This window comes from Lepidochelys kempii, chromosome 1 (genome assembly GCF_965140265.1).
Source record: "Lepidochelys kempii isolate rLepKem1 chromosome 1, rLepKem1.hap2, whole genome shotgun sequence".
NCBI classification, from domain to species: domain Eukaryota; kingdom Metazoa; phylum Chordata; order Testudines; family Cheloniidae; genus Lepidochelys; species Lepidochelys kempii.
In genome coordinates this window covers 226,012,358-226,026,433 of record NC_133256.1, presented here as the reverse complement: position 1 = coordinate 226,026,433, position 14,076 = coordinate 226,012,358, and the positions used below count along the sequence as shown (strand labels likewise).

The window sequence follows — 14,076 nt, the reverse complement described above, 5'->3', positions numbered from 1 at the left end:
TGGGGGGGAAGCATGCAGGGGACGGGGAACGGGGGGGGGGTTTGATAGGTGTGGGAGTCCCAGTGGGACCATCAGGGGGCAGGGGTTGGGGCAGTCAGGCGGGCTTGGATAGGGGGTGGGGTCCTGGGGAGGCCTTTAGGGGTGTGGGGTCCCCGGAGGGGGTGGTCGGGGACAAGGAGCAGGGGGGGTTCGATGGGTTGGAGGTTCTGAGGGGGGCAGTCAGGGGGCGGGAAGTGGGCGGGGGCGAATAGGGGGCGGGGGTCAGGCTGTTTGGGGAGACACAGCCTTCCCTACCCGGCCCTCCATACAGTTTCAGAATCCTGATGTGGCCCTCAGGCCAAAATGTTTGCCCACCCCTGCTCTAATGGTCCACCACCAGTGTGGAACTTGGTTGGATACAGAGATGTTCTTGATCACAAAATATCCCTGTACAGAAATTGCTTATGTGGAAAAGTAATACTAGGAAATTAAGGTATTTTTAGCTCTCAATTAAGATCAACACTTGGAAGCCAGGAGAGGCAGCATCATGTGATGATCCAGTTCAGTTCACCTCTCCATCAAGCATTTCATGGACCACAGCTTGGGATCCCGTGCCATATGGCTTACTTTACATTATCAATCTACAGTTCCAAAAATAGGCTCTCAAAGTAATAACAGGGACTTAATAAGGAACAACAGTGATTAAAAGTAGAGATTGGGCTGAACAAAAACTTGGGATCTGCTCTGGAAAGGAGCTGCTCAAAACCCAAAGCTAGATTAGAACCAAAAGGCCTTAACAGTAGAGAAATGTGTAGCAGTGACCATTCCAGCAACACCTAGAACAAAGGATGTGAGAAGACAATCTCATCTTTTCTCTTCACTGTCAGAGACCTAGAGGTGTTCAGTCCATAAATCTATTTTTCCCTCCCACTTAGATACCATTCTAGGAGATGCCTTAGAAAACCCAAACATACATAGATATAGCACGATAGGGTTAAAACAATATTATCAATTTAGTTAGTATGTGACCAATTCAATTCAACTCAACTTTGGACAAAGTTTTCAAAAGCACGTAAGTGACTTAGGTGCCTAACTCATTTTCAAAAATGACTTGGGCGCTACTGAAAACTTTACCCCACATCTAATTGATTAAATTCCGATTGAATAAAATCTCCAGAAAAAAAAAAAGTAGAGATAGCAGAAGTGTCTCTAAGACGAGCAGAAGGAAATATGCCCCATCTGCAAACTCAAGCAGAGGAAAAAGTAGGGGTTGTTAGAGGATTGCTCATCAATCTTTCAGAAGCCTGAGATCAGAGCCTCACCCCTGCTCTGGTCCCTTTACACCTGGTAAAAAGGCCACAGCACCATAACTGGGCCCTAAAAGCTCTGTCTGGGGCTGGATTCCCCAGGCACAAGCATGGTGGAAGAAAGCCAAAAGACTATCCTCCAAGGATCCCCTTGCAAATCCTGGCAAAGTGGCAAATCCTGCCAGTGGCAGCATGCAGTACTGAACACATTCCAGGCTATGCAGAGGGCAATGCAGAGAGGCTGCCACAACTTAGACAAGCCCCCAGTGATCTTTAAGTAATACCAAGGGTTTCTTCGTTCTCCCAGGGCAGCCCAAGACTGGGAAGGGCTCCAAGGTGGCTTAGTCCTCCTTCCCCCTGGTTTGTAAGTTCTGTGCTGTGCCTCTGAAGTTCGACAACTTTCCAAGCAAATAATGGTAGGATTCTTGGGTTTCTGAAGTCCACGAACCAAAATAATGTACATTACTTATCTATTTTTAAATTCTATATCTATCTATGTGTAAATTTAACACCTTATTACAACATGTTAAAATATGTCTGGATTCCCAACAAAATTCCAGTAATTCTATCTGGTTCTAACGCTCTAACCTGAACTACTCTTGTAATATTTGTGTCCTTTTTAGATCAGGAGAGATTGAGTTCAGTGGTTTTGAGATTAAGATAAAAGATGTATTATAGTGGTACACAAATCCACATTTTCCTAGGGAGTGAGAGAAAGAGAGAGACCCCAACTCAGATGAGAAGAGCAAGAGTTTAAGTTGTGAAAATTTTTGTCACTAGGACACACAGCTTCAGAGTCCGATTCTGCAAAAAACATTACTGAGTAAAGTATTTTACTACCATGGATATAAACTGGCCATCAACAAGGGTAGGCTTGAAATGAGATGTAGGTTTCTAACCATCAGAGGAGCGAAGTTCTGGAACAGCCTTCCAAGGGGAGCAGTGGGACAAAAACTCTAACTTGTTTCAAGACTGAGCTTCATAAATTTATAGAGGAGATATGATGAGGTTGCTTACACTAACATATGGCCTGTCCACGACTGCTATTAGCAAATATCTCCAATGGCCAGAGATGGGACACTACATGGGGAATTACTCTGAATTACTGGAAAGAATTCTTTCCCAGGTATCTGGTTGGTGGGTCTCGCCCACATATTCAGGGTCAAACTGATCACCATATTTAGGGTCAGGAAGGAATTTTTCCTCAGGTCAGAATAGCAGAGACCCTGGGGGTTTTTGCCTTGCTCAGCAGCTCGGTGCATGGATCTAGAGTGGGTTTGAACTAGAGTAAATAGTGGATTTTCTGTAACTGGAAGTCTTTAAATCAAGATTTGAGGACCTCAGTAACTCAGTCAGTGGCTATTGGCCTATTGCAGGAGTAGGTGGGTGAAGGTCTGTGGCCTGCAATGTGCAGGAGATCAGAGTAGATGATCATGATCTGGCCTTAAAGTCTATGAGTCTAGTCCCACTGATATCACCAGGGTTATCTCTATGTTTTTTGCTGCCCCAAGCAAAACATTTTTGGCTGCCCCCGCCCCATTCCAATCCCTTCCCCAAATCCCCGGCCCCGTCTCCTCCCCCGGGTGGGCCGCATTTCCCCTCCTACCTCAACCTCCCAGGCTTGCCACGCAAAACAGCTGTTTTGCGCAGCAAGCCTGGGAGGGAGGGGGGAGAAGCGGAGCAGTGGCATGCTCAGGGGAGCAGGCGGAGCAGAAGTGAGCTAGGGCGGGGGGGGGCAGGACGCGGGGAGGGCCGCAGGAAGTAACCCTTGGGGGGAGGCAGAGGAACTGCTCCCCACCCCAGCTCACCTCCATTCCACTGCCACCTCCTCCCTAGAGCGTGCCGCTGCTCCCCTTCTCCCTCCTCCCTCCCAGGCTTGCCGCGTGAAACAGTTGTTTCGCAGCAAGCCCGGGAGGGAGGGAGAGAGGGAGAGAGAAGCGGAGTGGTGGCGGTGCGCTCAGGGGAGCAGGCGGAGAGGTGAGCTGAGGCGGGGAGCTGCCAGAGGGTGCAGAGCACCCACCAATTTTTCCCCGTGGGTGCTCCAGCCCCGGAGCACCCACGGAGTTGGCGCCTATAATGGCCGGCGCTGGAATGCTGCCCCTGGAAATGTGCCGCCCCACGCAGGTGCTTACTTTGCTGGTGCCTAGAGCCGGCCCTGGCTATCACAGTAAGCATTATAACCAACAGCAAGTTCAGCAGGATGAGTCCCATAAGCCCTTATCCCACAGTGTGTTGCATGCAGCAGGAACACAACAAAGTCAGTGGGGCTCTGTGTAGTCACAGCAGTTTCCCCCACACACTACACAGTACAGGATTCAGGCCTCAGCTCTTGTGCTAAACTTTGTCTAGTCACGGATGCTAAGTATATCTTCTATGGCTATGGTGAAGTGGTAAAATTAAGGGAAAGGGGAGGGGAGTGGTGTCTGTGGATGAACATTTCAAGAATGCAGATGACGATCAGTGCCATGATTTTATCTCACAGAATTTGAACGGAATGTTGTTACTTAAGTTTGCTTTTTTATTTGAAACTCTGATCTAGAAATGACTATATTTACCCCTACATTAATTGGGGATTAATTTTGCATGGTTTCTAGTTGGATAATCTGGTCAAAATTAATTGAAATTTGACTGATATAAAAGAACAGTGACTGATCATTTCTATTAACATTTTATGATTTAGAAAATACCACCTTTGTATTTACATATTATCATATCAATAGGGGCCTAATTTTGTTGGCTTTCCTACTAAATACATTTTTGAATATGAAAGACAGTTCTGACTTTCTCATCACTGAGTTTTTATATTATAAAATTATTAGATGGAAAATAATGTGATTGTATTCACTTACCATCTTCTGAATGGGGCTCAATATTAACCTTGTTGGTTTTTCCTATTAAATAACCAAGTCTAATTTAATTGGAAGTGGAGAGAGAAAATGTGCTAAGATCTGCATGAAGTGTTAAATCATTACATACATAAATGCAATTCATTAGTAGTATCAGACTTTTTATCTGTGCACTTAGGACCTGATCCAAATCTCCTGGAAGTCAATGGGAGCCTTTCCATTGGCTTCAATCTGCTTTGGGTCAGGCCTTTATTACAAAAGGTATTCAGATGACTTGCCAATGAGTTTATTGTACATTATTGCCTTGGAAAGTGCATCTGAAATGAAGGATTCTCTTCTCACAATTTTCCCCCAGATAAAGGAGGGTATTATTGGAAGCAGGTAGGAATAGTCAGGTTCAGTCTTTCAAAAGTTTTCTGAAGGGGTTAGGTGCCCAATGAAAATCAGTGCTTGTGTATTTCACTTTCAATGGAGTTGGGTGCGTATCTTGCTTAGGGCCCCTTGAAAATCTCCACTTTTATCACTTTCCCGAGCTCTGTGTCCTACGCCAGGACACTTGGGTTTTCTGATGTAATCTCCCTCACCTCCATCATCGTCATCTCGAAAGAATTCCTCGCTATCATTTGCCGAGTGGGATTTTTTCATCTCAGCGATCCGATTTCGGGGCACTTTCCTCTTGAGGGATGGGGAGAAAAAGGATGGCCGATTGTTGCGCTCTGGGGTCGGTGGCGTGCTGAAGGAAGTGACCTGAAAGGGAAATAGGAACAGAAGAATTTTTGGAGGCAGAGTTTTATTTGATGACTTCTGCTTCTATGTAATAAATTCACAGCGTCTAGGGCCAGAAGAGACCACTGAGATCTATCTAGTCTGACCTGCTATATAACACAGGCCTCGAGACTTCCCTGAATTAATTCTTGTTTGAACTCTGTTTTTATTTGGCTGTCTCAGTAAGGTCTGCAGAGGACAAGTGTGTGTGTTGCAAAAATCACCACCACAGCTGGCACTCTCACTGGTTGTTTCAGCAGTGCTCAAGAAGCAAATGAACCATGGTGACGGGACGACCCTGCACCCGTAGAAGTGTTTGTCCAGGTGGAGGCAGAGCGTCTGGCACCGCTGCTATGTGTGCTATGAGTAAAGAGAGGGCTTCATTCTTCACGGCTGTCTATCAAGCACCTCATTCACAGGAAACAAAACTAGAAAAAAAAAAGATTTATAAACTGATTTGGGTAACAATAAAAATAGATCAACCTTAACATTAAAAAGTTAGGCAAAATGGATAAGAAAACAAGCATGAACAACTATTAAAAGTTGTGGATTGGCATTTGAATGGCAGATGCACCTTGCCTTGGAAATGAGGTGGACTTTTCTTGCCTTTAGGATGACATATAGAATCTTCTAGAAAGGACATTCTGTCTAGTGAGGCGGGGTCAGGAAGCAATTACTGAGGCCAGGATGCTGATGTGAAAATGAAGTCAGTACATCATTATGGCAGATGAGAAAATGTGCGGAAAGGACTAGTAATGATTAGGTAGGCTAAGTGATGACAGTTGCATGGAGACAGCTGCCTAGAGTGGAGCAAAGCCAGAGGATGGAAAAGTAGAGAGATCCTTCATTGGAAAGGCAGTTTCTCTTGGGCCAAACGAGGACTAGGACTGACCAGTTCAGGGACGCTTTCACTTTCTTGGTGGAGGGCTGCTGCAAGTATTACTTGAATGGTTTCCATTCAAGTGAAAAAATGGATAACTACTTTGCTGCCTCAGAAATCCCCATCTCATCTTTTCTTCTCTACATGGTTAATTTAACAATTTTGCTGCTGCTTGTAGGATGCAGTCTTACATTGCTCGTATCTGTCCCTACGTATAAAGAGCTATGTGACACATGATTGAGGATGACAGCAAAGTTTGCCAGGTTGGTGTTGCACTGAGGAATCCTTTCACATCATTTCTCTGTCAGTAATATGAAAAATTCAAAAAGCTTTTTTACACCCATCTGATCCTCCTGTTTTTGTATTTAGTCTCTGTTTTCTGGCTGCCTTAGAAAAAGCAGTTTCTTTATTCTGTACACACTAGATATAACACATACATGGAAAAACAATAGTAAACTATGCATAATTAAAACCATTACCAGCGGGGTAATGTTAAGACACAAGCAACCATCAAGTAAGAACACTGGAAGTCTTGAGACATGAAGAGACCAGGAACTCCCTCCAGGTCTGGCTCGTCAAGGTTGCAACGCAGGGAAACTAACTTTACTCTAGGATATGAGACACCAGGCTTGGTTAAGGAGCCTGATCTTTCACTCAGCAGGCCAGCAAAGCATGGAGAGCACTGTGGTGGCCATTCTTCTTGGCCCTTTGGGAAGCCACGGACACAGGAAGGTCTTTTCACACTGCAGTGGCTGAGCAAAGGGGTAGCATGGATGAGCTCTGAAGAAGTTCTGTTCAGCTCTCCTTGACCAAACGAGATTGCTTGTTTCATGCAGGTAGTCAGATAAGCACAAGTGTCCCTTCTCACCTTAATCTATGAAACAGGGACTTTGAGGAAGGAGAGGCAGAATCCACTGCCGAGACCTATAGAATAAAGTGGGTTGCAGTCATTGTTTCCTGGGGCTCTTTTGGTGGCGTACAGGAGAATACACCAGTAACTGCCTAGGCTAGGACATGGTTCTTAAAGGTAGTTCTAACACAGTATGGCAACATCCCTACCAGCCAGGCAAAACAGCTTACCTGAAACTGTGCTTAGAATTGAATTATGTATGGCCAGATGGTGATCTCTCTTCTCCCACGGAATAGTGTCTTACTCCAGGTGATGTCCCACTGAAGTCAACTGAACCAGTCTCATGCTTAAAAGTTAAGCATGTACTTAAGAGCTTTGCTGGACTGGGGCCCTAGTCTTTGCCTTAATAATATACAGGTCCAGATTAGAAGTCACATTTGTGGCAAAATTCCCTGGAAACGCCTCCTCATTGTGCTGTGTCCTACTAGGTTTAGTAGTAATGCACAAAATACTTTACACTACTACAGCACCTTTTGGAAGGGAAACCCCATCTCTTATGGAAATTGCAGTGGGATCTTTTGATTTTGCACAAAAAAGACAGGGCCTCAGTTTTGACTTGCAAACCCTGACTATTGCTTCATTAAAATATCTCTCCAAAACTGTTGAGTAGTCTGATAACTTTCTATATCCCCTATCTGGTCAAGAGCAACGGGCACAGAAAGCAACCAACCTACTGGCTGTACACAACATGCAGAAGCAAACTTCAGAGTCTACAGGTGACTAACCACAGCCTTGGCCCACATATTGGTTTCTGAAGCAAGGTGCATTAATGTTTATTCATCCATCCAGTATTTCCATATACTACCTACTCTCTCATGCACAGGGGATCCTGGGTTTGAATCTTCCTCCGTTCCATATGGAGAAGTGTCACCGGTTGAAACTCGACTCACTGCCATCTCTGCATGTCCTTTACCTTGGGGCCCCTTCATCCGTACAAACTCCATGTTGCTGTACTTATAAAAGCCAAAGGACATCCTTTGAGCCATCTTCGCTGCAACGCTCACCTTCAATGCACAGAAAAGGAAAGAAGCATGTAACATGAATTGCTAAACATTAGGGTATACATTTGCTCTACCCTATAATTCTATAGAACATTTGTACAGGTGCCTGTCAGTAAGCATCTAAGCATCACACAATAACACCAAAGCAAAACATTAAGGCCTACATTTCAAATCAGGGATTGGGTGCACTCTGAAAATGTTGGTCTAAAATCAAAATAATAAATAGTAGTAGATAATGAACAACACTTAGCTCTTATATAGCATTTTTCATCTGTAGTTCTCAAAGTGGTTTACAAAGGAGGATGATATCCCCAGTTTACAGATAGGAAAACTGAGGCAACCGAGCTCAGGCAATTCCCTCGCAGTTGATCAGTAGCAAATCTGGGAATAGAACCCAGGTCTTCTGACTCCCAGTCCAGTGTCCTATCCACTAGGCAACACTGCCTAGCAAGAATAAAGAGCCGACTAGTCCAAATACACAACTAACCTCAACAATATAATCTGTCACAAAGGTTAACCTGATAGTTTTTAAACAAACACACCAGACATCATGGATCAATTCCCAGATAGCAGAGAAAACAGGTGTAAAAAAGAGGTGGGTCCCAAAATGGTCAAGGATCAGCCTGTTGGAATAAATGGGAATTTATTCCCACAGTTGTGTTTCAAAATTCTCAGCATTGAAAGATAGTGGGTCAAATTTATTCCTGGTGAAAAATGAGTCACATGAGTTATACCAGGGACTAATATGGCCAAATGAAACCAAGCAGCTTTCAAAAATACAGTCACATTTTCTTCCTTTCCCTCAAGTAGTAGCAAAAAATGACAATGGATCCACGGTTCAGATTTAGAGTCTCCCCCCCACCCCCGTCTGCAACTTTGAGTACTTAACAGATCTAAAGGAGGACTTGTGGCACCTTAGAGACTAACACAAGTACTCCTTTTTTTTTTTGCAGATACAGACTAACACGACTGCTACTCTGAAACTTAACAGATCTAACTAGTCTATTTCAGCTAACATAACAACATGAAACAGCAGTGAAATCAAACACACACATCATTGCAATATGCAGGGACACTCCTTAGCTATTATACATTATATACACCACATTTTGACTTTCCACTGGACGTTTTCCACTCTATTGTGTCTTCTGCGCACTGTGCGGACATACCTTCTGATTGTACAAAACCATAGACTCACAACTTTGGTATAGGTGGGCTAGAGAAGCAGTCCCATGGTCTGGCCCTATAAAAGGGCTGTGAGCCAGGAGCTGGGTCAGTCTCTCCTGCCTTGGAGGGAGAAGGACCTAGCTGACTGGGAGAAAGGGTACCTGAAGTGGAGCAATGCTGGGGAAAGGCAAGAAGAGCTGGGGAGCTCCAGCCTGGCAACCCCCCAGGCTGCAGGCCTTGTTAAAGGCCCAAGGCTGGTACTGGGGTTAAAGAGGTGTAGCCCGGGGATAGGCAAAGGCAGCTGGTCCAACCCCCTTGCCAATGATGAGTGGCCATTACTGTCTGCAGTTTGCCCCAGTGAGAGGGGGCTAGATGAGGACTGGCAGTAGCCACTGAGGCAAGGTGGGTGTAAAGGGTTGGGGGTTCCCCTGGGAAGGGGAGACCCAGAGTGTCGGTGTACTGCGGTGGGCAGAACCCTGAGGTAAAGGGCATCGGGGTCCGGGAGGGACATGGGGCCCTGAGGCAGGCAAGACACTGGCCAGCAGAGGGCGCGCCGAGGCTGGAAAAGAGCCAATTCCCAGATGATCAGCAGGAGACACCGCGGCAGTGAGTCAGCGACATGATACAGGGAGAAAAGAAAATCTACAGAGTCAAAATAGAAAAGGTACAGCCCTCCCTGGTCTAACAGGTGAACTGATGCATATAGTGCTGGAATCAGAATCAGACTGTTGGATCTGAGAATTGACCACAGGATGACTATGAGCCACCAACGTGATATGGCCGTGAAAAAAGGGAATGCGGTCTTGGGATGCATCAGGGGAGGTACTTCCAGTAGAGATAAGGAGGTGTTAGTACCGTTATACAAGGCACTGGTGAGACTTCATCTGGAGTATTGTGTGCAGTTCTGGTCTCCCATGTTTAAGAAAGATGAATTCAAACTGGAACAGGTACAGAGGAGGGCTACTAGGATGATCTGAGGAATGGAAAACATGTCTTATGAAAGGAGACTCAAAGAGCTTGGCTTGTTTAGCCTAACCAAAAGAAGGCTGAGAGGAGATATGATTGCTCTCGCTAAACATATCAGAGGGATAAATACCACTGAGGGAGAAGAATTATTTAAGCTAAGTACCAATGTGGACACAAGAACAAATGGATAAAAACTGGCCATCAGGAAGTTTAGACTTGAAATTAGACAAAGGTTTCTAACCATCAGAGGAGTGAAGTTCTGGAACAGCCTTCTAAGGGAAGCAGTGGGGGCAAAAGATATATCTGGCTTCAAGACTGAGCTTGATAAGTTTATGGAAGGGATGATATGATGGGATAGCCTAGTTTTGGCAATTAATTGATCTTCATCTGTTAGCAGCAGATATGCCCAATAGCCTGTGATGGGATCTTAGATAGGGTGGGATCTGAGTTACTACAGAGAATTCTTTCCTGGGTCTCTGGCTGGTGAGTCTTGCCCACGTACTCAGGGTTTAGCTGATCACCATATTTGGGGTTGGGAATTAATTTTCCTTCAGAGCAGACTGGCAGAGGCCCTGGGGTTTTTCGTCTTCCTCTGCAGCGTGGGGCACGGGTCACTTGCTAGAGGATTCTCTGCACCTTGAAGTCTTCAAACCACGAGTTGAGGACTTCAATAGCTCAGACATAGGTGAGAGGTTTTTTGCAGGAGTGGGTGGATGAGATTCTGTGGTCTGCGTTGTGCAGGAGGTCAGACTAGATGATCATAATGGTCCCTTCTGACCTTAAAGTTTATGATTCTGTGAATTGGAATTTGCTCTCATTTGGCAGAGATGTATCTTTTACAATTTAAATTTCCAAAACATAAAGCTAGCCAATGATTTAATGTTTTCTAGACTTAGCTTGAGCTTATGGTATAGTTAAGATCAGGTGTGAAAGTAAGGCGCTATAGGCCAGTACGGCATAATGGTAAAAAGCGGCTGCCGAAGGAGCAAAAAAGGGGCAGCAGCTTTATGCCGTGGCAGCATTTTATCGTCCCTGCCCCTTTTGCCCCCCAGGCTGCCAACGGGGAGGTGGGTGGGTGGGGTGGGGAAGGAGCAGCTGCCCCGGCTTCGGTGATTTAAAATGGCTCAGGGCTCTGGCTGCTGCTGCAGTAGCAGCAGCAGCGGCTGGAGCCCCGGGCCCTTTAAATCGCCGCTGGAGCCCCGGGTGGCGTGGACCAGACAGCCTGGAAGGGCTGGCTGGGGGACGCTGACCCCTCCAGCCCCGCCCCTTCTGCCAGAGGCCCCGCCCCTTTGGGGGGGGGCCGGAACTGGCCCCGTACCGGTAAATTTTCAATTTTACTTTCACCCCTGGTTAAGATAAACTTTTAGCAAGTTTGTCAGAGCTGCTCTCTCTGGGAGGTTCTATTGCAGGCTCTCACTCTCTCTGGAATTCTACATCAAGTGAACGTGAATTATAAGCCATTACTGTTAATATTCACATTTCCATAGCAAATTAATACTTCAGTAGCTAAGAAAATTGCAGGAGTCCTTTCAAAGCACATGGACATACAGAGTGCACTCAAGAGAGAGAGAGATACTTATGTAACAAGACACACCAGTGGAAGTTTAAAACCAACAGATGTAAAAAAGCTAAGAGGGTCTTCCTGGCTCTTAGAAGATAACTATAGGTACCCAGGACCTCTCTGAAAAGAAGAGGATCATACAAAAAGTGGTATAGCAAAGCATTCACTTTAGTACAGAACTGGCAAGTTTCTTAGGATTCACACCAGGTTCACTTAGATTTCTTAGGTTCCTACCAGTTTTAAATCCCAAGCAAACATCAGGAGTTACAAATCCTGCCTGACTTCTGATGACTTCAGTTCACCACGGTGAACCAAATCTAGTGGATTTTCGTACAGCCCTTTCTGATAACTTTCATAGCCATGAAGACTATCAGGCACTCAGCATAAGTAGCTTGAGAAGACAAAAAGCTGGCAGCAACAATAGTATAGAAAACGTCATGGAAATTTCACTACCACTATTGCTGCAAAAGAGGTTCTCTGGGTAGGAAATGTCTCACCCTGTTGTCATAGACCTTCTTGAGCGCTTCGTAACGGATGGATCCCTGAAAGATCACTCCTTGGAAGGTGTTGCTTTTGTCACTGGCCACAAGCTCCACGCAGACCATCTCTCCTTCCCCCACGGTCATGTCACTGAACACCTACCATTGCATCCAAGGAAACAAAACACAAAGGAAAAGCTGTAGTGATTAGATACTTCAGATATAGCTCAAGTGTGTTCAGGATCCATGGTTTTACTTCAGCCCATTGTACAGACAGAGGCCACTTGGAAAATTCAGATTAGATCTGTGTTTCCAATACCCAGAAAGTTTGGGGTGTTAAGGTGCAACCCAGGAACCTCTTAATGCCAACTGGTAATGGGGTATGGAGGAGTTACAGAAAACTCATGAGTTTCAAGTGTACATTCTAGTTTACCACAGAATGTCATGTGAGGTCTCAAATGAAAGCCGGTGTCACGCTGGTCATTAATACTGTTGTGAAATGTATGTACAGATACTATATAAGGAGTTATGTCTATATACTGAAAATGTTTGTAAAGTCTGTATCAAGGGATCAGCCACTAACAAAGATGAAAAACCAGTTTTCCTCCAGACAGGAGGTAAGAAACGCACATCTCTCTGTTGTACCGTAAATTATGTACCGTTAAACACAATGGTTGCCCGTTTACATATGAAGTCAAATATTAAAGACGTAAGCTCAACAGGAAAGGAGCACACAGGAAAAAACAAGGCCCAGGGGGTTATCCTGTCTATGAGCAAAGATAATGATGTCTGGGGTATTTCTAGAAGGCAAAGAAAATACCCCTTTCATCCTGCACCTAGGAAGTAAACAGATTTCATGAATGCAAACATGCTAACAGGGTCTCAGCCAACCTCAGTTGAAAACTCTGAAGAGGACTTTGGATGAGATAAACTGCTTTGGAGAGGAGAATAACCTGTTAGTCAAGTTTAGTTACGAGAAAGCATGTTATGATTTTGTTTTATATTTATCCATTTGTTTCCAATATCCTTACTCACTATATCCTGAATCTCTAGTCTTTGATAATAAACTTATTTTTGTTTTCATTGCAAATATATCTCCGTGCTGTGGTGCCAAGCGAAGTGCTGGTCTGGAGCTGAATTCTACAAGCTGGTGTGTACTGTTCCTTTGGGAAGAGCAGGCCTGGTAATTCTGTGAGTGTTCAGTGGATGAGGGGCTGGACACTCCAGGGAACACCCGGAGAGGGCTCAGGCGTTGGTGTGTGCCTTTCGTTACACTGCACAGAGGGAGCAAGGCCTGGAACGTAGTGCTCATGTTGCCAGAGGCTGGTGGATTCAGGGAGCTGGTTCACAGCAGGCACAGACAAAGCTGCCTCAACACTAAGGGCAGGTGGTGGTGAGGTGCCTCACTAACCCTGGGTACCCCTGGGGTGTGTCACATCAGATTAATGTTTCTGGGAAAAAATCATGGCTTTGCCCAGCTGGCTGGACCATGGTTGGGGGCTCCACGAAGACTAATTACGTAAACTGTTGCCTTGTGGCGTAGGGCAGAGATATATGGGTGGAGATATATCAAGTTGGACAAACAATAGGAAAGGGAGATTACAGGACAAAAATGAGGAAAATGTTCTGCTCTAACAGACCCACCTCTTCAAAGTTATCGATCATGAAGAATATGTTAGGGTAGCTGATCTTTGATTCCTCTCCTTTGCTGTCCATTGGGTGTTTGCTTGGAGACGCAAATACTTGCTGGAAGAAATTCTGAAGATGTTATCTACCTTATTTCTTCAACATATGTACAATTATGAATACTTAAAAACAACTCCATAGTAAAACATGGCAGAACTGGCGAAGGGCATATTATAGGGGAATTTCACCTTCCTTTAACCCTGTGGTTCTCAAACTTCTTTGTGTCTGTAGTAGCTTATGCCCCTCCCGTCTCCACCCCACACCATGCCACCCTTATGTCTATGCTGCTGCAGACCCCTGATCTAGACCATCCCTGACAGGTGTTTGTCTTCTTTCATCTTAAAAATCTCCATTGATGGAGATTCCACAACCTCCTTAGGCAATTTATTCCAGTGCTTAACCACCCTGACAGGAAGTTTTTCCTAATGTCCAACCTAAAACGCCACTGCTGCAATTTAAGCCCATTGCTTCTTGTCCTTATTTTATATCTGTGCTGTTGATTTTTGGCCTCTGTGGAGACTTGACCTTT

At 45.1% G+C, this 14,076-nt stretch overlaps 1 protein-coding gene across 4 annotated transcripts in view; it reads right to left on the bottom strand.

Moving 5' to 3' along the window:
• The window catches only part of KIAA0930 (KIAA0930 ortholog), a 140,713-nt gene that overhangs the window by 7,983 nt on the left and 118,654 nt on the right, over window positions 1-14,076 (bottom strand). For all 4 annotated transcript variants that reach the window (XM_073316079.1, XM_073316071.1, XM_073316111.1 and 1 more), the window contains 4 exons: window positions 13,506-13,607; window positions 11,880-12,020; window positions 7,497-7,691; window positions 4,717-4,879 (listed from right to left, as the gene is read on the bottom strand). In XM_073316079.1, the coding sequence (XP_073172180.1) occupies window positions 4,717-4,879; window positions 7,497-7,691; window positions 11,880-12,020; window positions 13,506-13,607 (601 nt within the window). The remainder of the gene's footprint in view (window positions 1-4,716; window positions 4,880-7,496; window positions 7,692-11,879; window positions 12,021-13,505; window positions 13,608-14,076) is intronic.